Source organism: Coregonus clupeaformis, chromosome 36 (assembly GCF_020615455.1).
Source record: "Coregonus clupeaformis isolate EN_2021a chromosome 36, ASM2061545v1, whole genome shotgun sequence".
Lineage (NCBI taxonomy): Eukaryota > Metazoa > Chordata > Actinopteri > Salmoniformes > Salmonidae > Coregonus > Coregonus clupeaformis.
This window is the reverse complement of record NC_059227.1, coordinates 18,638,665-18,665,528: the sequence shown is the minus strand read 5'-3', so window position 1 is coordinate 18,665,528 and position 26,864 is coordinate 18,638,665. Positions and strand designations below refer to the sequence as shown.

Genomic DNA, 26,864 nt, shown 5'->3' with positions numbered 1-26,864 from the left:
CAGGTTCCTTCAATTACCAGATCTGTGGACCATGACAAAATATTGGCGCTCAGGCAGCAGACTCAGTTCCTCTGGGATGCTTATTTTTCTTCGGTAGCAAAAATAGTGTTAACTACATTAGAGGTAAGCTCTCCCATTTATAGAACTGTTCATTTGACTCGAGTGGGTGGGAGCGGGTTGGGAGGATTGCAGGGCCAGACAGCCAGCAGCCAGGATAACGGATAGCCTTTTCTATAATGTGCACAAGTGGCCAGGATGAATTGATGGTGGCTGTACAACAGCGTTCCCCAACCAAGTTCTTAATTTCCCATGGTTTGTTTTTTCTTACTCCTCCTGACAGTCCGGCTCTTCCTTTGGGAGTGTTCTCACTATACTCTCTCTTCTGTCTCAGTCTCTGGGGGGAAACAGACACAAAGGGCTTTCATCAGCCTCTTCCCCAGGACAGACAGTCAGTCAGGACTTGCCATGATCAAAAGAGATTGCAGTGTAACGATTTCCTCTGGCATCTTAAATGTCTAGAGACTCTCATGGACTAGAGTACATAGACAGGTAGCTGGGGGTTCCTTAAACAAAACTCCCCCTTGTGCTATACTGCTACTATTTATTGTTGTCACACCCCCAAATATAGTGTCCCCTCAGAGCAAAGTTAAAATCATTGTCATGTTTCCCCTGGAACAATCAGAAAACCACTTTTTATGATATGATGTGTGGCGAGGAAGCCCAGGTATGAGGTGTTTTGGCCTGCAGGTATGAGAGGAAAGGTTCAGCAGGGTAACATCAGAACATTCTCATAGGCTCACTCAACATTTTGACTTTTGTCTTTTTCTTCTGGGGAAAAAGGGTTTTACTTTGGTCTGACTTTTTCAATGGGTTTTTATATTATCACACGTTCACTTATTGCTGTATCACTGACCCATTCAGAAGCTACTCTGTTATGATAGTGTTGTGAGCCCTAATTTAGAACTCACTCAACAGACACTCTAACCTGTCACCCATACGTCTTTGTCCCTATAGTGTTCATTTCACTTTTTCATTTGGAGGTTGTCCGTCTTTGTCCCTGTAGTGTTCATTTCACTTCTTCATTTGGAGGTTGTCCGTCTTTGTCCCTGTAGTGTTCATTTCACTTCTTCATTTGGAGGGTGTCCGTCTTTGTCCCTGTAGTGTTCATTTCACTTCTTCATTTGGAGGGTGTCCGTCTTTGTCCCTGTAGTGTTCATTTCACTTCTTCATTTGGAGGTTGTCCGTCTTTGTCCCTGTAGTGTTCATTTCACTTCTTCATTTGGAGGTTGTCCGTCTTTGTCCCTGTAGTGTTCATTTCACTTCTTCATTTGGAGGGTGTCCGTCTTTGTCCCCGTAGTGTTCATTTCACTTCTTAATTTGGAGGGTGTCCGTCTTTGTCCCTGTAGTGTTCATTTCACTTCTTCATTTGGAGGGTGTCCGTCTTTAATTTCTTTACTCCCTTTCTCTTTCCATTCAATTTACCACTTCATAAAGGAACCAATGACCAGGAGGGGTGAGGAGGAGGGGGAAAAGAGAGAAAGTGAGGAGGATATATTATAGGCATTCCGCCATGGTTCTTCAAAGGGAGCCACAGCAGCGATGAATTGGATTTGGGATTAGGGCCGAGCGTTGGTTTTATGTGTTGCCGGGCGAACGTCACCACCAGGTGCCTAGTCCAAATCCAACAGAGACTAAATTAGGCCCATCTCCATGGATATTTACCGTTGTGCAGATGTGGTAAATGCTCGGCGCTACCTGCCGACTGACAAAATGTGGGAAATTAGGCATTCTAAATAGCCCCGCAAGTGGCACACACACAGGGCTTTTGTTAAGTGCCAGCTAATTCTCCATATAGATCAAAAGGCACCTCTCATCTCAGTGTTGCTGGCACTGGACGGGCACATGGACTCTAAACTGTTTGAGGCACGTGACAAACAGGCAGACGCACCGTTAATCTGACCTGAATCTGTCAATAGGGTTTTCAGATACATTTCCCTACAATGCAGTACAAGTATAAAGACAGTCAGATGATACTGTAGCAACTCCTGTAGAAGAGAAATTCATTTTTTACTGTGCAGGTACTGTATCTTGAGCAACATAAATGAAGCTCATCACCTAGCAGTGAGTAAACAGTGTGGAGGGTTCGACCTACCGCCTCGTCTCTCTGAGGGGGTTTGCTTGTTAAGGCCTCTCTCACAACCTCATTAGGACCCACAGTTCAAACGGAGGAAGCAGCCTGGAAAGCACCAGGCTCTGAGAGGAGAGCAGCTGAGGCAAGAGAGGAGACGTACCCATATGGAGGTCTCTTGCTGTGGAGCCAAGAGCAGGGGAGCTGTAGCCTTTCTATTTCAGGACAGGCAGTGAGTCGGGTCTATTGGAAAGAGCAATCAAAAGTAGAAATGAAATGACTGTGATTAATGTTAATAAATTTGATTGAGAGGTTTGTTTTGTGTCAGGACCCATCTTCATGTAAAATATCCTGTGCATCATCAGTGAATCACTCTTACTGCATGACCACTGCATGCAAATAACTCCTTACAGATTAAGAAACTTTGCAAGTCATTGCTGTTCAATAAAACGGTCAGTAGAACAGTCATCATATATAGCAACATGGGACGAGGAGATACAGCTCCAATCTCCACAGTCAACATGCAGGGTAACAGTTGCACCTGGGTGAGTGGGCATCAGTCCCAGCTGAGGGTATGAGGTGTAATCTGCGTCAGCAAGACGCTGCTCGACAACATGGCCACGTCTATCAGACCCAGCCTCTTGTAGAGCGAGCAGCTTCTTTATACTAATCCTCTCTCTCTCTACTCCTCCTCCTCTCTCCTTCTCTCTGTGTTGTTTCTTTTTCTGCAGATAATCCAAGACAGAATAAATTCCCACATATCCAGGAACAAGTTGATGTGGAATTCGTTGCCTGGTGGACTGTACGTTCTGCCTCAGTTCTCCACGGACGCTGCAGTGTTCCCCTTTTATTACTCCTCGCTGGGTGAGTTGCAGCCTGTTAATAACCTGGTATTATGTGTCAGTATAACTTCTATGCATGGGAGCTGTTGGCACACAACCACAAGGGATCAGACCTCTGCTTTGTCCGTCAGGTTTTTTCCAACTCCTTGACAGAGTCAAAACTAAATTCTTCATTCACAACCAGTTCGTTGTGTAGGGCCTAATGTCAATGTGCGCTCTTCAACTCTTCCTCCATGCTGTTTTATATACCCCAGTGCTACGTATTAATACCCTCTGAGAAAATGTTGCTCATGCTAACCAACCACAGACACATTTTACATAAATTCATATTTGGTGACCAACCAATGCACTTTACAGCGGAAATTGTCTTGGATTTAACCTTGCAAACTAGTATATGGTATCCCATATCCTATCTGCAGTGCCATTAACTGCTGAGGGTCAAGTCCTCCCTAGTCAGTGATTAGTCGTCACTGAGATGGAACAGTGAACAGCATAAAGCCTAGTGCTTCAGCAGAGCAGTCAGTGTCTTGTGTATTTCCTCCGGCATGGAGCACCTTGGAGCTGTGCACTATGAACTGTGCTGCTGCCGCAGTCCTGCGAGGAGCACTGGGATGAAGCCATAACTCAGATGCTTGTCTTTCTCTGAGGAGTTGTGGACAGGAGGAATGGGCAGTTTGTTTTATGCTACCTCAGTAAATCAAGTTTTTGCCGGTACTGTAGGAATATCGTCGTCAATGCCGGTAATACACAGGCGTTATCAGTCTCACGTTCCATAATTCTGATAGCAAGGTAGTTCAGAAGGTTCTCGTTTTTTTATTTGCAGTGTAGGCCTATTTAAATTCTACTGACTTTGATTTACTGTTTTTGAAGCTTTTATTTGTCTCTGTAAATTTGAAGTTGATTTTACAATATTTTGTTATTATGACAGCATGTGTCGCGTATCATATTGGCTCCTCTGAGAAGTGGAAAAGAAGGAAAGATGGCAATGTTGGGCTCCATTTCTGGGCGGTCTTGATGACTGGGTATACTGCCTCAAAATCACAAATTGGATTTCCAACTGGTTTAGTAGAGAGTCCAGCTGCTTTGGCACCTCCTATCATGTGCTTCACAGGCTGTTTGCTTCACAATCCTCTTTTAACTGTGTTTAAAGCTACTGGGAATGCCAAAGCAGTGGATAAGAATGGGAAGGTCCATTTATTGTAGAAACTGTTTGATTGTTCCCTGTAGAAACTCTGCTTGTTATCCACAGTCAACCGAACCAATTCTCATCGCCATTTGAGTTCTAATTTTGACTCATGAGATGTAATGTCTCAACTGAATTTTGTTTGAGCTATCAATCAATCTCAATCTATAGCTTCGTTATAGCTTTTCACGAGGAAATTATATCTTGTCTAAATCCTCGGAGTAGATTGGCAGGGTACAAAAAATTATGTGAATTATCCGATCACTGCATATGCAGTTCCACACAGTCTTCTCCCATTGTGTAATGCCGATTCGGCAGTGTAGAGAAGGACTATCTCCAGGATGCTGCTAGAAGAGGAATGTTTTGTTTACCACCACCTCGTGTGAAAAGGCGGTAACACTTGCCTGCCCTCGTCACCCCACCTCTTCACTTCCCCCGGCACCTCTAATTATCTTTAAGGTTACCACGACGACTGCAGCAGCTAGATTTCCTTGAGGCTTCAGGACCCCCTAAGCTTTCTCCCCTGCAGTCATATCACTATCATTGATCCAGCCTGGCTTTCTGTTATGGTCCGGGAAAACCCTCCAAGTTGCCTCGTTTGCTGTGCATGATTGTTCCGGTTCATTGCAATCGGTGTGATTTTTTTTCTTCCTTTACCCCCTAGTACAGTTTGACTTCGTTCTGTCAATATTAATGAGGTCTAGTTTCTGAGCATGTTTCAGATCACACTGAACCTTTCTAATGTCGGGTTCTAGAGCACCTTCGCTAAGGCCAGTAACCAGCATAAAGGCTAATAACCAACACAATCAATCCACAGACACAGTGACACCCCGCTTCACTAGGCCTACAGTAAGGTATTCTGCAAAGGGCAGTCTCTCAAGATAAGAGGGGCCATTATACAAGGCTCTTTTTTACAAATGTGGGAGTAAGAGCCTACTCTGCTACAGTTGTTGGTGTGTTCTTTAAGCCAGTGGAGTGGAAAGAAACTAAAGGAAACAGCAATATTGGATCAATGCTTCAACATACCTTGTTGGAGAACAGTTGGAGAAATGACTTTGATCACAGTTCTGTCAATGAAAGTAATTTCAACAATGTTTTTGTCAGTTCTGCTTGGTACATTTGCAGTTTGTTTGATTCAAACGTTTGTTTGAAGTGACTTTAAAATTACTGCCAGAAATGACTGTGGGGTTTCCCGGAGGAAACATTTATTCTACAAAAGTGATACCAGAGTAAAATATTTTGATGACCGTATGAGAACAAGGTCCTAATGCAATACGGAATCCCTCCTTTGAAGATGATCGGCAGAGATTTTCTACAGCTTTCTTTGCTTATGCAACAATGTCTGCAAAGAATAAACCTATTCAGGCAAATGTTATGCTCACCAAATGGAGACATACAAACAGTCAGCAAGTTCGCTATCATGTCCCACATCAAGAAGGCATCCTTGTGTGATCAGGGTCCAAAATAGGTCTTCTTGAGGCACCACACAGCATCAGGGTAGATCCATAAATAGAGCCCAGTACACCAGAGAGGCCAGAGAGTCCACAGCCCTGTGTCAGAGAGATTGATAGGGGTGCTGTAAGTGCACTGTGTGTCCATTTATGCGTGATGAGGTGGATGGATTGGAGAGTCCAGTCTCAGTCCCTTCTGAAGGTATGTGTCAGAAAGGTTAATGTCTTGAGGTGCGTGTGTGTTAAGGTGTGTGTCTGAAGGTGTGTATTAAGGTGTGCGTCTGATGGTTTGTGTTAAGGTATGTGTCTTTCTGTGTGGTTGCAGGTAAGAGCCCGTCCCAGGAGTTCACTGCTGTGATCCAGGCCGTGACTCCTCTCCAGTCTCAGCTGCAGCCCATAGTCAAGCTCGTCATCGCTGTTGCCAAATCCAAGTTCTGTGCACAGGTGAGAGCTCAGACCCATGACCCGAGAGCTAAGGCGAAACAGCAGGGATGCAGACCATAAATTTTTATACTGTTACTCGAACTCAGTGGAAGTTTATCTAATGTGACATAGCATAAAGCTTTATAGCTTTACGGCATGTCATGTCTCCCCATGCTATATTTACGCAATAAGGTCCGAGCGGGTGTGGTATATGGCCAGTATACCACTGCTAAGGGCTGTTCTTAGGTTACCTGGATATAGCCCTTAGCCGTGGTATATTGGCCATATAACACAAACCCCCGAGGTGCCTTATTGCTATTATAAACTGGTTACCACGTAATTAGAAGAGTAAAAGGAAATGTTTTGTCATACCCATAGTATACGGTCTGATATACCACAGCTTTCAGCCAATCAGCATTCAGGGCTCGAACCACCCAGTTTATTATGAACTATATATAATCAAAGTTTGCAAGAAAATACAGACTTATTTCCGCTATATATCCGCTGCTAAAAAACCAATGGCTATATCATTTACATTTTTTTACATTTTAGTCATTTAGCAGATGCTCTTATCCAGAGCGACTTACAGTTAGTGAGTGCATACATTATTTTTATTTTTTTCATACTGGCCCCCCGTGGGAATAGAACCCAGCTACATCCCTGCCGGCCATTCCCTCCCCTACCCTAGACGACGCTGGGCCAATTGTGCGCCGTCCCATGGGTCTCCCGGTCGCGGCCGGCTACAATATGTATTGTGGGGTCTATGCTCTTTGAATTGAGATTGAATTTAATTGTTTTGTTTGCAGATAATTGTGCTGTGGAATTGTGACAAGCCTTTACCTCCGAAGAGCAAGTGGCCCTCCACCACCGTGCCTATCACTGTCATTGAGGGAGAGAGAAAGGTAAGAGATTTCCTAGTTATGCGGGCGTTAAGATTGCATGTTTCGCTATCGATTTGAATGTGTTTTATTGAGTCTTAATCATTGAGGGAATGAGCATGGTTGTTAAAGTGGAACTGACACCAATACATTTCTTGGTAGTTAAAAAAATATTGCTATCAGGTTGTAAATCACAGCTGGCCTGGTACATTGTTTGCTGCCTACACCCATTCAGGATGCACTGTTTCCGTTTCAATTACTCAATATACTGGAGGGGAAAAAACAGACAAATGTAACTAAGGCTGGGAATGTCAATACAATCAAACTAGCAAGGGCAATGATCACAAGTCAGTCATAACGTGGCTAATAGGCTAGCGTATCTATTTATGTAGCTATTTATTTAGCAAGGTAAAAACACTGAGCCTAACGTTGGCTAGCTAGCTGCTGGGAGGATGTCATGTCATTGGGGGAGTGGGTGAGTGACCAACTTTCCCCTCATATTGTTTTTCGGTGGTTACAGCTAGAGGCAGCTAGTCATTTGGCTAGCTAGAAAAAAATGTGAATCGCTTTGCTAGCTAGCTAGCTAGCTACTTAGCTAGCTATGCTGAAATAGAACGACTATTATCCAGTTAGCATATCTCTTGCGTTCGTAAATTCACTCTGGCTATCTACTCTGATTTCAGAGCACTCTCGTCTGAGTGTGCCAGAGCGCAGAATAACTGATTAATTGATGAACGCGCATCACCCCCTGAATATGAGCGCTGTCAGTAAACGTAGGCAAAAAAAGTAAGATAATTACGAACGCTCTATATTTACATTTACGTCATTTAGCAGACGCTCTTATCCAGCGACTTACAAATAGGTGCATTCACCTTATAGCCAGTGGGATAACCACTTTACAATGTTTTTTTTTGGGGGGTAGAAGGATTACTTTATCCTATCCCAGGTATTCCTTAAAGAGGTGGGGTTTCAAATGTCTCCGGAAGGTGGTGAGTGACTCCGCTGTCCTGGCGTCGTGAGGGAGCTTGTTCCACCATTGGGGTGCCAGAGCAGCGAACAGTTTTGACTGGGCTGAGCGGGAACTATGCTTCCGCAGAGGTAGGGGAGCCAGCAGGCCAGAGGTGGATGAACGCAGTGCCCTCGTTTGGGTGTAGGGACTGATCAGAGCCTGAAGGTACGGAGGTGCCGTTCCCCTCACAGCTCCGTAGGCAAGCACCACGGTCTTGTAGCAGATGCGAGCTTCAACTGGAAGCCAGTGGAGTGTGCGGAGGAGCGGGGTGACGTGAGAGAACTTGGGAAGGTTGAACACCAGACGGGCTGCGGCATTCTGGATGAGTTGTAGGGGTTTAATGGCACAGGCAGGGAGCCCGGCCAACAGCGAGTTGCAGTAATCCAGACGGGAGATGACAAGTGCCTGGATTAGGACCTGTGCCGCTTCCTGTGTAAGGCAGGGTCGTACTCTCCGAATTTTGTAGAGCATGAACCTACAGGATCGGGTCACCGCCTTGATGTTAGCGGAGAACGACAGGGTGTTGTCCAGGGTCACGCCAAGGCTCTTCGCACTCTGGGAGGAGGACACAACGGAGTTGTCAACCGTGATGGCGAGATCATGGAACGGGCAGTCCTTCCCCGGGAGGAAGAGCAGCTCCGTCTTGCCGAGGTTCAGCTTGAGGTGGTGATCTGTCATCCATACTGATATGTCTGCCAGACATGCAGAGATGCGATTCGCCACCTGGTTATCAGAAGGGGGAAAGGAGAAGATTAGTTGTGTGTCGTCAGCGTAGCAATGATAGGAGAGGCCATGTGAGGATATGACAGAGCCAAGTGACTTGGTGTAAGCAGCCTAACCAGCTCTTCTAGGGCGAGTAAAATGGTCAGAGGTGTTCTCTCATTTGTGTCTGTAAGTAGCTAGCAAGCTAGCTAACTTTAGCCAGTTAGCTTGGGTGCTTGACTGCGAAATGCTCTGAATTTACGAACAGACAATCTGACAGCACTCTGAATTTACGAACAACCCAGAACGCACTCTGACACACTGGAGGCAATTTATGAACGCACCCTGAGCTAGTTGTCAATCAAATGTATTTGGCATTGATCAAATGAGTGGGCAGGCAGGCAAGTTCCTGGTCAGTTCTCAAAACGTGGGTTGGGAGAAGCATGCATTGGCAGGCAAGCTGCAGAAGGACGAGCAGGCTACCATTCCCCATCGTTTATCGGTGCAATTTTGACGGTCAACTAGCTGAAAAAGTTTGAGAGTGTTTATCTAATGTTCCCTCGTTAGATTTTAGCTCATCTCGCTCTGGCTAGCATTAGTTGTTGATCTTGTTGTTGTTGATGTGCATAACTGAGGGAGAGAGAGCCTACCTTATCATGGTTGTTTGATGAATAGGACTGTAAACTTCCCAAATGTAAAAGGACTCCCGTGGTATTTACATATTTGCAGAAATCCATTCAGGTGTATTTTGAAGCTTTTGGCGAATGCGTTCTAATGATCTAAAGTCATTCTGTTGCTACTGCCTGTAACCACACAGTCCAGTTCAAAGTGAATGATGACAGGCCCATGTGGCAAATTGCTTATTTGCATAAAGGCCTACTGTAGCTCTGATTGGCTATGGCTCACCGTTCTGCGTAGACTCCGGTCCTTGACGAAACAGATGTTTTTATTAGGTTTTATTGCTATACAATTTTCACAAATGCCAAACATTCTAAGAATTTATGAAAATGTCAAAATGACCATATCTAAGTGCCCGCTTGTCAGAAAATGTAAAAGGAAAAAATGTGTCATATTCTTCCTGGGTGTGTATATGAACAGATTTTAATATGTTTTCATGTTGCTAAAACTCTGTCAGTTCCACTTTAAAGTCAGGGGAGATAAAATCCTTTCAAGCTTTTCTTTCATTTGTCCTTTTTGGAACTGGATCTGACTCCTGGGATCTGAGCTTAGCTTACCCTGACTGTTGAGCCATGAAGCAGCTTGATGCTGCTTCCAGGAGTGTTCCAGGCGCACTCTGGATAAAACACCGGTCCATCACAAGGCCATTACTGTGCCAAGCCTCAGCTGAATCATTTTAGTAATGCTGTAGGTACCACTTTGCAGTGATGTTCTTATGAGCTTTTAAAACAATAGGAGTTAGTACACCAGACATCATACTTCCAAAGAGGACAAATGCTCTTACTGAATGCAAGCATCTTAAACACAGTAATGCGGTTTCAATATAACTATTCTGATGAAACGATATTGCGCTGATTTGATACAGTATGAATTCTTCCAATCCTTCATTGAGTCCAAATAATCACTCCGATTGTGTTATTTGGAGCGTTCCATTCACTTAAAGAGAGTGTTCACCCAAATTACACAATTTCCATGCTTTCCTTACCCTGTAAGCAGTAAATTGACAAGTTATGACAGCAATCCATGCTTTGGTTTAGTTTCCCTGGCACTGTTTCCAAATGCTAACATTTTAGCGTTTGTAGTACAAATCCCATTCAAGTCATAGGACTGATATTATAATTTTTCATGCGTCATGTCCAAATCATTCGAAAGTATCTAAAATTGATTGTGAAGATCAACAGAGTCACTTATAGATGATTTGAACATGATGCGCAAAAAATGCTAGTATCGGTCCCATGACATAAAATGGGATTTGTACCACAAATGCTAAAACGTTAGCATTTGGAAACAGTGCCAGCCATGGAAACTAAACCAAAGCATGGATTGCTGTCATACCTTGTCTATAGACTGCTTACAAGGTAAGGAAACCAATGTGTCCTTTTGCAGTTTGGGTGAACTATCCCTTTAATTTCTGGCTTCATAAATATCTCCTACTCAAAGTCAAAGTGGAATTCCAATCAGCAGTGTCATGCTTGCTGCTTACCACAGAATTCAGTCAAATCTCTCTCACACACACACAGGCACACACTACTCAGTTTTTCCATAACCCGCAGCAGCCCAGCTGTTGTCCTAACACAGGGGCAGTGCTGACTGCAGCCCTCTCCGTGCCGCCCCATTGAGGCAGGAGCAGGACCCTAAAACCCAATGGCAGATCCCTTAATTGATACTGTTTGTTCTCATGTAGTAAACGCGGCAATGGTAAAAATGTGTTCCCATTATAACAATAAACAGCTTTTCTAAAAGTCATCTTTGGGCTCCTAATTACTCAACCAGAGTATTCTAGCCTAACAAGTCAGCTGCTCCAGAGTAGTAATTCTCCACAGCTCTCTCCCCAAACAATAAGAGCTTCACTGTGTTGAAACCAGCGAGTCAAACGTTCACATCACACTGAATCAGAGTGCTGCCAGGAGACTGAGGATAGGCTAACAGCAGATGTGTTCTGTGTTCCGTGTTCTGCTATTGTGATTATTTTGTTATCCCTCATATAATCTGCTAAAAAAGCAAAGTAATTGTATGTTTGTCAGGGGGGCAGTATATCTAAAGAGGCTCTTATTATCTGGTGTCCTAAATAGCTTACCTCCCCTCAAGGCCGGCATTCAGTTTAAACATTTAAGCAGTGTTTTCCTACTGCCTAATACATGTAACCAATTTATTTAGCATTATTATGCAGGCTCATGGAAATTACACTGTAACCTAGACCCCATTTATTGTGTTTTCAGTCCTATACTTTCCATTGTGTTTGCACTATTTTCCTTTTTAGCAAGCTAGTATGAAAAGCAGGGGCATCATTTCATGCTGTTGCATGAGTGCATTGTGTGATAGACAAGGGAAAACACCGGCTGCTGTGAAAGGGCCTTAATGAACCACAGTCCCCCTCCGTCGTAATATATAATTATTGTATTTCAATGGACTGCACTAATCAGCCCTGAGTAGAGGTCACCAGCAGCATTTGATCAAAATCCAGCATATTATATTATCGATTTTTCCTCCATGATTGTGTCCTCAGGAAAGTAACACATCTAACAATAAGTCTCCTTATCTTGTTCCTTCAATTTGGTTTCCATTTGAAGGCTAATTAAGTTGGCCCGCATCCGTGCCATGGATCATTTTATAGCCAACTGACATTAGATCACTATCCTTGCTCTCGGCAGACCTGCCACTCACTCCCAGGCCTGATGGCTTGGAGCTAAGCCCTTCACTGACTTGTGGGTTGTGTGTGATTGTGTGTGTGTGTGTGTGTGCATGTGTGTGCATGTGAGATCTCCACAGTAGCATCTCCACAGCTGTGTGTGGGTGGCTGGCTGGCTGAGTGTGTTCCTCTCCTGCGATGCGACGCCTCAAGAAGGGCTTACTGTCTCATTAGCACCTCTCCATCTCCCCATCCTTGTCTGATAGCCATTTTCATCACCTGATAATTAATATACAGCCTGGATCACAAGATGTCTCATCAGAAGGGAAAGTGGTTAATAAGAACGGATAATGAAATAAGGTGAGTCTTCCAAAGCATTAGATATTAGATCTCTTGAAAAGTGTTAGTAATTGCGTTAGTCAAATGCTTTGGAGCACTCTACCATTTTCTCCTCAGGGCTGTCATTTGTCAGTGCCCCTCTCACCATGTATACGAGGTGATCTATGGTCACTCAGGGTGTCATTTGTTGTCCCTGACCAATTCTGCCACCTTAATTAATTGTTATTTTCAATAATAATTCCCTGCTTGGCACCCTGAATTTTCAGTTCATGAGTTGACCCTCAGAATCAGTTCAGTCTATTCATTCAGGATATACTGTATGTGTTAAATGTTAGAGGGCAGAGATCAAGTAGGCCCCCACTAAATCCAGTCTGCATGGTGATTAGGCCATTCTAGGGGTCAGACCCATAATTGATAGACTTGCAATGCCTTTACTTTGAAAATCCTTTACTCCAAGGTTTCACTATTGCTCTTTGCTGCAATGTGGATATTTGAAACTATGTTGACAGATTTCCATATCAGAATTTACTGAATGGCATAATTTACTGAATTACATAATTAGGCTAAGCATTACTCATCAATATTTCTTATATTGTTCATATTCACATTTTACAGTTTTTCATTCACAACTTGGATTCACAATATCCGTATCGCCTAACCTGCAATCAAATCAAGCTGTAGGTTACAATTAAGGAATAATGACACGATTGCACTTTGAAGCAAATTAATGGTTTGTTTTTTTGAATACTGAAAGTGGAGGAAATCTATTTCTATTGCAAAAAAGCACACCTGCATGGCACAAATTATCCAAGTTAAACAAGCTGAAATATCTCACTTCACTTTCCCTTACTCCTAACAGAGTCTGTGTAAACAGCAATTGTAAAGGGAAGGTCACAAAGGAGCTGGGTTTCTGTGGGCCTGTTAGGGTTCTTGGGCCACGGGGCAGGTTGAGGTTATCCCTGGTTGGCAGGTAGCCTAGTGAAAGGTCGCTGGTTCGAATACCAGATCTGTAACCTTGAGCAAGGCACTTAACCCTAATTTGCTCCAGTGGCACGGTACTACTATGGCTGACCCTGTAAAACAACATATTTCACTGCATCTATCTGGTGTTTGTGACAATAAAACATCATCCATCTTCCTCAGACTCCTAAGGCAGGCTAGACAGCTTGTGAGAGAGAGGTCAAAAGGCTAAGGAGTAACGGCCACAGGTAGCAAACAATCAATGACAAAGACACTTGATTTGTGGCTTAATATTTAGCTGAGTCATGACTTCAGAGTTGTGTTCTGCTTATTTGGCATCTTTATCAAACATAATGCAATTTTAGTTGACAGTCACTGTAAATAATATGAATATTTAATATCTGAAAAAGCTGTACAAAATGTGAACTTCATGCGATTTCATAAAGTGTATGTTTACCCCACTATGATACTATGAATTATATAAAGAGATGGGCTTTGACAAAAATGAATCTTGGACACTTGAGCCATTAAAATAATTTTCTCTGCTGAACTTTGAACTTTGACTATGAATGTATCAAGCATCAAATATGATTAACCAGTAAAGAAAAGCATTGACAAGCCTCTAAAGATTGGCCTTGAAGTAGCAGGAGTCAATGGAGATAAGGGTGATGCCACATCTTCACCAGGTGACTCAGTGCTACATCACTGTATATCTGCCTAGAGGAAACATCCATTGACACTGACCAGGGAGAGAGGGGGAGGAACGGAGAGCGAGAGATCAAAACCCTGTGCCACTGTCTCAATGAGACTAGCTAAAGCAACCCTGGGGCGAAGACGGTCGGCCCAGCGACAGAGGAGGCGGAGGGAGACAGACACAGGAAGGTTGAGAGAGAGAGAGCGATGGGCAGACTGAAGGACAAATAGTCCCTAAAGATGTGTATTGGAATCGGAGCTCCAGAGTATATACAGACCTGATGGGAGAGCTGCGGGTGAATCAGAGGAGTGAGCGATACAACAACAACAACAACAACAACAACAACAACAGCTGGCTAGCCTGATAACCAGAGCAATGTGTAACCATCAGAACCTTCCTATATGGGGAAATTAGAGCAAATAATTGAACATTATACAGAGAGTATGCAAACTGTCAATGCAGACCATTAATACAGTAATGCAAAGTGCACTGCAAGCTAAACGAATGCCACTTAACGTTGTGAAGAGTGTGTTGATAATTCTTACCCCTACTGAGGGAGTTTCATTTGATACACACCAGTGAGAGTGCTTTAGTGAATATCCTCCAGGCTTTACGCTGAAAAAACAGTGAAATTCAGACAGCATCACTGGCATGCTGATTGACATTAGAGCTTATTGAGATTAAAGGAATCCATGTCATGTAGAATCTTTTCAAATTTGGCACAGTTTGATTAAATTATTCTCAACTAAAGAGGCACACTGCATACTCATTTCACATTGTGATATTTGCTATTCATTTCTATTTTGACAAAATATCTTCGCCCTTGGATATCCGAGTTCCCGTTTCCACAGAGGAAATATAATTAGCGTGTAATAGCAACGTATTCATTCAAACTTCACGGAAGGACTTTGTCTATGAACATACATGGAGCTATTGAAGCTGGAGTCCCCTTTTCCTCTTTTATATAAAGACCCTTAAATAATTAAAATCCTCTAATTATGAGTCAATAGCATAATTACAGGCAGCTCTATAAAGGCTGCATTTAGTCTAATGGATTAGGACGTCGACATCATAGCCCGGCCGGCAGATCGATAGTTCATACGGAAGGCACTGATCCCTAAATCTGTGGTAGGAGAATTATCATTAAAATATGCATTCCTCATGTAAAATGGATTTATAGTCCCATGAGGATTACCACTACAGCCCAAGTGTTTTAAACTGGTCTTATTAAATCAAGCCCCCAAGCCCAGGAGACTGCGAGACTAAATATACATCATTTAAGCAATAATACATGAGGCCATGTGTTCTGACATTTTTATCATAGCTGTGACGTGGTCATAGCCACGAGGCAAGCAGAAGTGGCGTAGACCGCCACAGCCATGATAAAAATGTCATAATACATCGACTCAAGTGTATTGCTTTTATACAACAGATTACAGCATTAAAAAGCAAGATTCTTTCCCAAACCATACATTTTTCAACAAAACATGATGCTACATTCACTAACACTGGTTGTCAAGTGCAATGTTAGGCCTTCTCTGGTCATTAGTGCTATTCGTATTGACTGCCATGTAAAGCAAAACTACCCATGCGCTGGTTGATAGATCCAGAAACTTTGCATGTTGCTATGTCAAACAAAATGGTTGCTATGGAGGCTTTTTACAGTGGATATCAAGTTTATAAGTTGCATGGCTGGGCAGATGACAGTGGATCTGTAAAAGTAGTAGTGCATTGCTAAGTAACGACGTGAACAATGGCACTTTTTATGAATGTGGCCATGTGTATGTTGTCTAGCATATTATGGGCAGGATAGACTCTAACAATGGGAATTCCAAACATTTACATTTCAGTCATTTAGCAGACGCTCTTATCCAGAGCGACTTACAGTTAGTGAGTGAATACATGTATTTTTTTCCATACTGGCCCCCTGTGGGAATCGAACCCACAACCCTGGCGTTGCAAACGCCATGCTCTACCAACTGAGCTACACGGGACCACCCCATTGTATAATCATATTTAACATGACAAAATGTAAACATCACATGAAACAATAATATTGACAGATCAGGACAACAAGATCAATGGCTACCACTATCTCTTCAGGAAAATTCTAATCAAATGTTATTAGTCACATGCTTCGTAAACAACAGGTGTAGACTAACAGTGAAATGCTTACTTACAGGCTCTTACCAACTGTGCAGAGAGAAAGAAAATAGAAATAGTAGAAAAATAATAAAAACAAAAGGAATAAATACACTATGCGTGACGATAACTTGGCTATATACACGGGGTACCAGTACTGAGTCGATGTGCAGGGGTACGAGGTAATTAAGGTAGATACAGTGCATTCAGAAAGTATTCAGACCCCTTGACTTTTTCCACATTTTGTTACTTGACAGCCTTATTCTAAAATTGATTAAATATACACTACTGGTCAAAAGTTTGGGGTCACTTAGAAATGTCCTTGTTTTCCATGAAAACATACATGAAATGAGTTTGAATAGGAAATATAGCAAAATGAATAGGAAATGTAGTCATTGACAAGGTTAGAAATAATGATTTTTAATTGAAATAATAATTGTGTCCATCAAACTTTCGTCAAAGAATCCTCCATTTGCAGCAATTACAGCCTTGCAGACGTTTGGCATTCTAGTTGTCAATTTGTTGAGGTAATCTGAAGAGATTTCACCCCATGCTTCCTGAAGCACCTCCCACAAGTTGGATTGGCTTGATGGGCACTTCTTACGTACCACACGGTCAAGCTGCTCCCACAACAGCTCAATAGGGTTGAGATCCGGTGACTGTGCTGGCCACTCCATTATAGACAGATTACCAGCTGACTGCTTCTTCCCTAAATAGTTATTGCATAGATTGGAGCTGTGCTTTGGGTCATTGTCCTGTTGTAGGAGGAAATTGGCTCCAATCAAGCGCCGTCCACAGGGTATGGCATGGCGTTGCAAAATGGAGTGATAGCCTTCCTTCTTCAATATCCCTTTTACCCTGTACAAATCTCCCACTTTACCACCACCAAAGCACCCCCAGACCATCACATTGCCTCCACCATGATTGACAGATGGCATCAAGCACTCCTCCAGCATGTTTTCATTTGGTCTGCGTCTCACAAATGTTCTTCTTTGTGATCCAAACACCTCAAACTTCGATTCGTCTGTCCATAACACTTTTTTCCAATCTTCCTCTGTCCAGTGTCTGTGTTCTTTTGCCCATCTTAATATTTTATTTTTATTGGCCAGTCTGAGAAATTGCTTTTTCTTTGCAACTCTGCCTAGAAGGTCAGCATCCCGGAGTCGCCTCTTCACTGTTGACGTTAAGACTGGTGTTTTGCGGGTACTATTTAATGAAGCTGCCAGTTGAGGACCTGTGAAACGTCTGTTTCTCAAACTAGACACTCTAATGTATTTGTCCTCTTGCTCAGGTGTGCACCGGGGCCTCCCACTCCTCTTTCTATTCTGGTTAGAGCCAGTTTGCGCTGTTCTGTGAAGGGAGTAGTACACAGCGTTGTACGAGATCTTCAGTTTCTTGGCAATTTCTCACATGGATTAGCCTTCATTTCTCAGAACAAAAATAGACTGACGAGTTTCAGAAGAAAGTTATTTGTTTCTGGCCATTTTGAGCCTGTAATCAAACCCACAATTGCTGATGCTCCAGATACTCAACTAGTCTCAAGAAGGCCAGTTTTATTGCTTCTTTAATCAGCACAACAGTTTTCAGCTGTGCTAACATAATTGCAAAAGGGTTTTCTAATGATCAATTAGCCTTTTAAAATGATAAACTTGGATTAGCAAACACAATGTGCCATTGGAACACAGGTTTGATGGTTGCTGATAATGGGCCTCTGTACGCCTATGTAGATATTCCATAAAAAATCAGCCGTTTCCAGCTACAATTGCCCTTTACAACATTAACAATGTCTACACTGTATTTCTGATTAATTTGATGTTATTTTAATGGACAAAAAAAATGCATTTCTTTCGAAAACAAGGACATTTCTAAGTGACCCCAAATTTTGAACGGTAGTGTATATTTTTTCTTATCAATCGACACACAATACCCCATAATGACAAAGCGAAAACAGGTTTTTAGAAATGTTTGCTAATTTATCAAAAATACCTCATTTACGTAAGTATTTAGACCCTTTACTCAGTACTTTGTTGAAGCACCTTTGGCAGCGATTACAGTTTTCTTGGGTATGAAAACTGTATTTGGATAGTTTCTTCCATTGTTCTCTGCAGATCCTCTCAAGCTCTGTCAGGTTGGATGGGGAGCGTCGCTGCACAGCTGGTGCATTTTTATGAACCAGCCTACATACAGCAGCTACCTATCAGAAGAAGCAACCCCCCACACTCTCTATCTGTTTCAGGAAGGTGGTCTTGTTGTTGTCATTGAGAGTCAGGTCTGATGCTGTCATTCATCCTAAGGTCCCTCCACAGCTGATAAATGGCTGATTACTGAGTGTATAATAGGTGTAATGAACCTGTACTTTGCCACTCTTATCTCTCTCAATATGTTCTTTAGGAGAGCTTTTTGCCACACGACTCCTAAACGACTCTTAAAGTATCCCAATGCTCCTCGTTTAATCAAGCCCTCAGCTGGTAAATGACTTTTCAATAGGCACCATGAAAGGCTCTCCTGAGCCAAGAGACTTGGCTCTGCGCAGTGCCGGCCCTGCCAGCGATACACTGCCACTATTATCCTGCTATGACGCACCGGGCAGGGATAGTTAAAGTGAATAGGAAATAGTGTCCCATTGAAAAGGACCCATTAAGCCATAATGATGCGAGTCCACAGCACCTGGAGTCAGCCACTGCAAAATAATGACAGAGGCCCTGTCGATAGCGCAGCCACACCCACTTGCTCTAGAGCAGCCAACCCAAGGCAAGGCTAATATCCAAGTCAACAGGTTATTTTCGATAACTTTTGAGGAATGAGGCAGCAGCCAGTGAGGTTGAGGAGGAGAGAGGGAGGGATGGATTAAACAGCAGCTACCTTAACCCCATAAACTTGGTGTCAAGAGCATTGCAGGGCGGTAGACAGACAGACAGACAGACAGACAGGCAGGGGGAGTTTTAGTGAGGATGCACCATACCACACTGGCTGGCAGCCTCCCAGAGAGAGCGATAGTGAAGGGGATTACCCTGACATCCCTCTCAGGAGGCCACTGCTGACAGTTCACTTCTGCCATGTGTGTGTGCTCCCTAATATTATAGGACATACTGTGCAGCAGGCAAACTACCAATAGCGCTGGCTGCAGAGAGAGAAACAGCCCATCAGTCGTTTCCAATAGAAACACCTTCAAAATGTCCTCGAAATGAAATGCCCACAGACAATAATATTGGAGATATAGATTTGAGGCATTTTATTAATAATGTCATTATTGCAAATAAATGTTTTCATTGTGTGCCTACACTGTAATTGCACTGTATTAGTAAGCACAAGTGTTATTGTGAAGTGGGGCTTTGGACAGAAGATACTGCCATGCCATTGTGGTGTTTTTTATATATAATTGGCCTTCACCCACATACTCCACAGAAGAAGGTTTTTCATCCAATAATCAGAACAATATTTTCTCCTTAAAATGAAAAGTCCTTCAATAATATGACAAAGATTGTCCTTCTATGGATTGTTAGGGAGGGCTAAAGAAATTGAATAATGTTTCAAACACTAAGAAGAAGATTAAGGTTACTCTCTGGGTGCGTCAGGATGAAGGGATTAAATAATTTGTCCATCTTTTTATCCAACATGAAAAGGTGACCCCTCTCTTGCTATTTCTGGACGAGCCCATTTAAAGATACCTGAAATACTTGTGATTGAATAGGTCCCCACACACAGTCAGAGGTGCTGACACCAGAGCCAATGGATGGATTGTTGGAGTTTGATTGAGCGATGGCAGCCATTGACCACATCTCTCTCTCTCTCTCTCTCTCTCTCTCTCTCTCTCTCTCTCTCTCTCTCTCTCTCTCTCTCTCTCTCTCTCTCTCTCTCTCTCTCTCTCTCTCTCTCTCTCTCTCTCTCTCTCTCTCTCAGACGATGAGCAGTCGCTTTTTCCCCCATGACGTCATCCTCACAGATGCTGTCCTCAGTCTGGACGAGGACTCCGTCTTGTCGACCAATGAGGTAGGAGGAAGACTTATTATTCCCTCTCTGTCTACCTGAGGCTTTAAAGTTCAAAGACCAGAATCAATCAACACTCATCTAGCAATGTTTATGTAGTGTCTTGCCCCTCCACACTTCTTATTGTGAGAACTGGAAAATACCTATGAGGGGAGTCTACCTGGTAGTAGAAGCAGAATTGTATAGTACCCAAAAACATTCTCTGATTTAATTTGATCATGGGAAAAAGAACTAGGCAGGTTCAAACAGAGAGCTGGAGTCCCAAGTCTGTGTGAAAATAAGCCAACAATTAACATTGGATGATCAGCTACAGCGTTTCCTGTCTCTTTTATCTGACATTGACATCAACAACGGCACCAACTGGTGAGATTTAGCAGCAACTGAAGAAGTGACAGAACTTCCAGACAGTTTCTTGAAAGTATTCCCTCTCCCAGGGGTGTGGAGATTGACACCAACTGACTTCCTTCATCTTCAAAGCAACTCAATGTTTTGTTTGTAGTCTGTTGTTATGCAGAGAGCCGTGTCGCTGCCCTTGTTGCTATGCTATGCTCCTTGTCTGTGCCTGCATTTTGTTCCTGTTAATTCTAATTTCTTCTATTCAATTAGTCCCTGTATAATATTTGCACATTGCAGAATCAGCAAAGCGCTAAAGCTCTTTTTAATTGCTCATTCCCATTAATGTTACTCCGTTAGAGAACAGCCTAATGGAGTAACTAAAAGTTGGGTATTTCAAAATAACTGCTCTGGTCTAATGTTTAAGCTGGCACTGAGGCCCAGGCCGCACTCTACAGAGAAAGTCACTGGTATCATGAGCTACTGTAGAAGAAATCAGTCAAGACAGAGGGAGGTGAAGCAAGGTGACAGGTTATATTAGTAGATCAAGTGTGTGGTCCAGGTGGACACACTTCACACTAATCATTCACGGTAGAGAGAAATCCATCCTCTCTAACTAATACATCTCTCAGCCTGTTGAACCACAGGGACGTCTTGCCTCATCTGATAAATTCCACCCCTGTGTTTCTCTATTAAACAGTATCAGTGAAATGGTCTGGTATCTGTCTCCAAGTGTCTCTTCCCCTGTGTATGTTACATTGTAGGTTAATATTGATGAGGTCATTTCAACACCCCTTGTCCATAAGAGAAAGCCCTGCATTGGAAAACCCCAATGGAGTTCATTTGTCAAGCATAGCGTAATAACTAATTCACTTCTCGTGGTCGGGACGGATTGATTGCCCCTCTAAAAGAAACCATTTGTTGTATTTAAGATTCCTGTTAAGTCTTGTTATTGCTTCACTGGCTGGAAACTCTGCCAAACATCTCAAACGAGGGCCTTTTCCTCCCGATGCTTTCATTATCTGGATGTAGTTAGCGAAAGGATCTTCCCATGCTGTGAAATGCAAATTCGGTGACCATGGTGCCAATTCAAAAAACAAGTATTCACTATCTGGCCTGGAATGAGAAACTAATGAATGCCCAAGTTGTTTCAAGCAATCAGAAGGTTTGTGAAACATATTACCTCTCCGGCATGCTAGTCTCTGCGAAGATCATTAGACTGTCAAACCATGAAGTCACAGTTTGATTAAGCTTCACGTCTTGGAAAGGGAAAAGCTCTAGTGGCTCATTTTGCTGGCAGTTGTAAAAAGAAATCACTCAATGAACCAAAGCAGGAGTTGCCTCTGTGTGAAGATTATGTTTGCTCTTTTTTAATCAAAGTTTAAAACGTGTGCTGAATTATTTTGGCTCAGCCCTTGGAAATGTTGATGTTGTTAGTGTCTGACACAATGTACAAGTTGGATTTGGAGTGGTTTATCTTGTTCCAAATATTGAACTTGTTAAATCAAGCTCATTAGGAAATCCATTGTTTTCTGCATCAAATTAGAGTCTTGGTGGTTGAGTCACCATAGTTGTTTTCTGCACCTGCTGCTCTCCATTCTAAGCACATGTTGTATTGCTTCAGTGTGAATCAATAACATTTCTGCTGTAAATCACAGTAAGAAAAGGTTCTGCTTTGGGAAATGTAAAACTTCAAAACTGACCGACATGTCAGTGTAATGATTATGTTCCACATGTATTTGCCTCATACCTTTTTGACGCATGATGGACACAGACAGACAGACACAGTAGGCTATGTTTCTCTTTTTGGTCTAATTCACCCCATCCATTACCTGCATTAAGAATGAGAACATCTAAGACCGTTAACATTTTTACATTTACATTTTAGTCATTTAGCAGACACTCCTATCCAGAGCGACTTACAATTAGTGCATTCATCTTAAGATAACTGGGTGAGACAACCACAAATCACAGTCGCAGCAAGTACATTTTCCCTAATTAAAGTAGTTATCAGCAAAGTCAGTGCTAGTAGGAAAATCTAGCATTAAGTTAGAGACACAACAAGGCTTTAATGAAGACGTTTCATGCAGGTGAAAGGTAACGGGTTTATAGCCAATATTCACCTTTCAGACCACAGTTATCCAAATTTGAAGCTCCCTTAAGATTTCAGTGAGTGAAGACCCCATCCTTAGTGTGAGTCTCTCAGCGTATAAGAGACCTGCAATGTGTTATTCATCTATTTGATATTTTATTTAATTGCAGCAAGTCAATTTCACCTCTGCCTTGCAAGAGGATCCACTTACATTCTATAGTGGTACAAGATTAAAGAACTAATGTTACAAAAGTTTGATGAGGATATTTCAGGGGAAAAAAGGGAGAGCCTACAGATGTGTGTCAAAGATTCCAAAAACCAGTCACAGCAAATCCCTCATCTGCTTAATAATCTGTCTCAGTAATTGCCCTTTAAACATTGAAATCATTTTAATTGAAAGGAACTGAAATGTGAGCGAGTAGAACACTTTTAATGGGACTTTTCATATTACAATAACTACATGGAACAGTGACTGGACAGAATTCATAATTGCATTGTTTCAACTCATTAATCACATGATTAAGCTTTAAGAGAGGATACGGTGTGGAATATGAATGTTCCTATCATGACACTGTCTGGCTGCCCATGAGAGAGCAGGGCACAGAAAACCGTAAAACAGTCAGCTTGTCAAAAGTTCTCCAGGGATCCAGTGGAATATCATATCAAGGGTAGATATGACTGCATGGACCATACACAAGGACATGATCTTGGTCATTTAACAAGATCTCTCAATGCCTGATGTTGACTTTCCTTCAGCTCAGATCAGAGAAGACATACTACTGTACCTGCTGGAAACCAAATGCTGAAAGTCTGTCTTTCCTATACGACTATACTTTTCTATTGTTTAATAACATATCACATCAAATGGCACAGGTAAATTATATGCCAGTAGAGATTTGTGATGGATCAGTTTGTAGACTCCTCGGAACCCATATTCAGAAACCATCTTATTTATTAAATGGGATCAATGTATGTTGCCCTTGGAAAGGCTTTCTGCATGCATAGCATTCTCCCTCTGCGCTTGTCATTTTTCTTCCTCCCTATTTTCAATCCATAATTAACTAAGACACGTTATGAATGGGCCAAATCACAGTCTGTCACAAATGATGCGAGGCACAATCAGGGCATTATAGGAGCGTAATTCCTGAAGGCAAATTATTTGCATGATATCATAAATCCTGTGCTGAGGTAATGGCTAACACAGCGATTAATCAAAGGCTACATTAAGAGAGATGTTTCCAACCTTTTCCTGAGATTTGTGGTCTCATTCCTTCATAATTATGCGCACACATCATGACAGAGGCTGAGAGGTGTTTGGTTATTTTAAGGGACTATCCATTTTTTAGGTTCTGCTCTCTGTAGCATTTTGGAAATGAATGAACAGCAAGGTAGAGTCAGTGTGTGTATTATACAGTATTCTACTATGTGGTGTTCTTCATATTCTCTTGACCTGAGTGACTGCTAGTCTTTTGACATATGTACCTGAAGAATAACTTTGGAATTCAATCTACTCTTTTGCTACATTGTACTGCAGTTGATATTGCTCATCTAATGCATAAGTAAATATGTCTATAAGGGATTTTCTAAGATGTTTTATTTTCCTCTGAACCGCAGGTTGACTTTGCCTTCATTGTCTGGCACAGTTTCCCAGACAGAATTGTGGGCTACCCAGCACGCAGCCATTACTGGGATGGCAGCAAATCAAGATGGGGCTACACCTCCAAATGGACTAACGAGTACTCCATGGTGCTCACAGGGGCTGCATTCTATCACAGGTACAGTCAGTGCCCCTGCCTGCTCTCTGTGAGGGGTGTAGGGGCCATGATATTAGCTCAGGGAGGGGATGCAGATGGCAGGGAGGAAAACTGTCCAAGCGGTAACACATCATTGACTTTGAGCACATACATGCAGGCAGGCGACGTGACTATAAAAAGCCCTAAGACATATTGTGGCCGGTTAACATCCTCCCACTGTGTAGCAGCATCTCTGTGAGTTCTTTCTCCTGCACTTGTCACTTACTCTTATCGCGGATGGGTGTGATCAGGTTTGTATTGTTCTGTACCAGCAGCACATGCTGTCACAGACAGACTGCAATACTGGTTCACATATTATGTTTTATTCAGGAGTAGTCTACTTCCTTCAGTACAGTAAGTGCCATTGAGAAAACTCATCTGAATTCCCCACACCACTGACATTTGTTGTATATAAGCGTAATAGAGAAGGAAATAAAGTATTATGTTTTTTCCTTCCTTTTTTCGTGAAAGATTTGATTGTGAAATGCAATGCATCATCAAAATGAATACAAAGTATTAAGCCATGCAGCAAATTGAATTAGGAAGTATTTTCCTCTCATGAGAGATTTGAAGTAATGTCTTTCCGGGCAGTTGCAGATAAACAGCTCTCCTAGTCATTTTTCATTGTTCTATTGTATGGTTTCAAAATGCCTCTATTATTCAGGACTCAAGGCTCTCAACGGGCTGTCTACTGAGGCATTGCGCTAATAATCAAGAGACAAGTGTTTCTACCAGATAGTCACCAGGAGAAAGTGTAGAACAATTCTATCAGATCTGCGCAATTAACAAATCAGTGTCATTAATTAGATTGCTACTTTTCCGATCCAAAGATATCAACATGAACAAAGATGAATATCACACTCTGCCTGACTGTGATATTCAGATCAGAAAAATGACAACGTTAACAAGATGATTGACAACAACATCACATAGATCAATAGCTTGGCATAGAGAGAGAGGCCTGGCCTGGGCTCACAGTTTGTCTCAAAGGAAGGTCCTTGTGCTCATCTTTCCTGCATGGATGTGACAGACAAACGGTGCTGACGGCAGACCTTGGCTGTGACACCTCACCTTCACTAGGCTGACAGTGATGTACCGCTGGGCAAGGCGCTGATGCTGCAGAGGCCAAGAGCCTAGCGGGGCTCCCGAGGAGGAGGAGGAGGAGAGGGGGGGAAAAAAAGAAAACAGGAAGTCGTCTTCTTGAGGGAGATGAGGCATGAGTCTGAAGTCTCTGGATCTAAACAGAGTGACCTCCTAACTGACTGAAGCCCATGTGTCACCACAGACAAGAAGTAATGCAGTTGATCCTTTGTCAGCCATACAGCCAGGGCCCCCAACTTAATAAACACATGGGAAATGAGACATGGCACAATCAGGGCCGCAAGAAAGAGAGGGGAGAAGTATTTCACTCTGAGAAATTAAAACATCAGTCTCTGGGTGTTGTCAGGCGGGTGGATGAGGTCGCTGGGGAGGGTGGCTCTTATAAGGGCTGGCTGGGGTGGTTAACTCCCCTCATTCTGCCAGACGGATCCACCAGACAGATTGCCACCCATATTCTGTGACTCAGTGAATAGAAAACAACAACGAGCACTATCCAGAGAAATGGTGAACATTCAGGAAATGGCACTGAGAATGGAATTAAGGAGATTTGATTTCCTGTTAGTCACTGCCCATTTTCCATTTGCAATATTGTGCATTAATATTATACTATGCAGTATGTCTATAGCTAGGTTTCCATCCAATTAACGACAGATTTTCATGCGAATATTCTAAAATCCGCATATCCGCATTTTCCCACCAGAGGTGTTTCCATCAAATTGATTTGTTGCGGATAAAAGGCTGTGCGTGATGACGTAGTGCACATAAAAATACCTTTTGCGTTTACATTTTCAAGTACCGAATAAAAAATACAAGTAAAAAGGGTGTATGTTGATATACAGTATAAAATGACGCAAGATTCAAGACTTGCTTTTCAACTAAAATATCGTACAGAATTCTTGCCACCAACAAAATGTTGAATATTTGGGGCATACAACCATCGCAGCTCTGCACATTTTGTTGTGAGGATACAGAATCAATAGACCATTTATTCTGGTATTGCCCTCAGGTAGCATGTTTCTGGTCTCAGGTTCAGGATTGGCTGAAAAAGCATAACATTAATCTAAACTTGACCCTAGAAATAGCATTGTTGGGAGATTTTGGAGAGACCTGGTCAGTCAATTACTAATATACTAATACTCTTAGTAAAAGTATTTATCTTCAACTCGCAATCTGTGGATTCTATTCGATTAGATAGATTCTAATTGTATGTTAAACATCACAGCATAGTTGAAAGATATATGGTGTGTAGAAATCCGAAGAGGGTGGCCAGCAGAGATAGGTGGGATGGGCTGAGCGAAGCTGAGGGTTGGGATGTGGAACTGGAGACAAGTGGGAGTGAAGTTGCTGGCTGGGGGGGTAGAATGAAGGTCAGAGATAAAAGTCCAAAATAAACAAAACCAAAAAGTTGAATTGACACTAAGACATTGTTACATCCAATGCCTGTTTGCCTGAGGCTGATGCCACGCAAGCGCTTGTAAGCGCGTACATATCCATACATGC

At 42.5% G+C, this 26,864-nt stretch overlaps 1 protein-coding gene across 1 annotated transcript in view; it reads left to right on the top strand.

The window, feature by feature from the left end:
• Positions 1-26,864, top strand: part of LOC121552579 (exostosin-1-like) — a 334,670-nt gene that overhangs the window by 304,928 nt on the left and 2,878 nt on the right. Inside the window, exons 5-10 of the mRNA XM_041865537.2 lie at positions 4-123; positions 2,860-2,992; positions 5,930-6,048; positions 6,834-6,929; positions 19,959-20,048; positions 24,085-24,245. Coding sequence (XP_041721471.2) covers positions 4-123; positions 2,860-2,992; positions 5,930-6,048; positions 6,834-6,929; positions 19,959-20,048; positions 24,085-24,245 — 719 coding nt within the window. The remainder of the gene's footprint in view (positions 1-3; positions 124-2,859; positions 2,993-5,929; positions 6,049-6,833; positions 6,930-19,958; positions 20,049-24,084; positions 24,246-26,864) is intronic.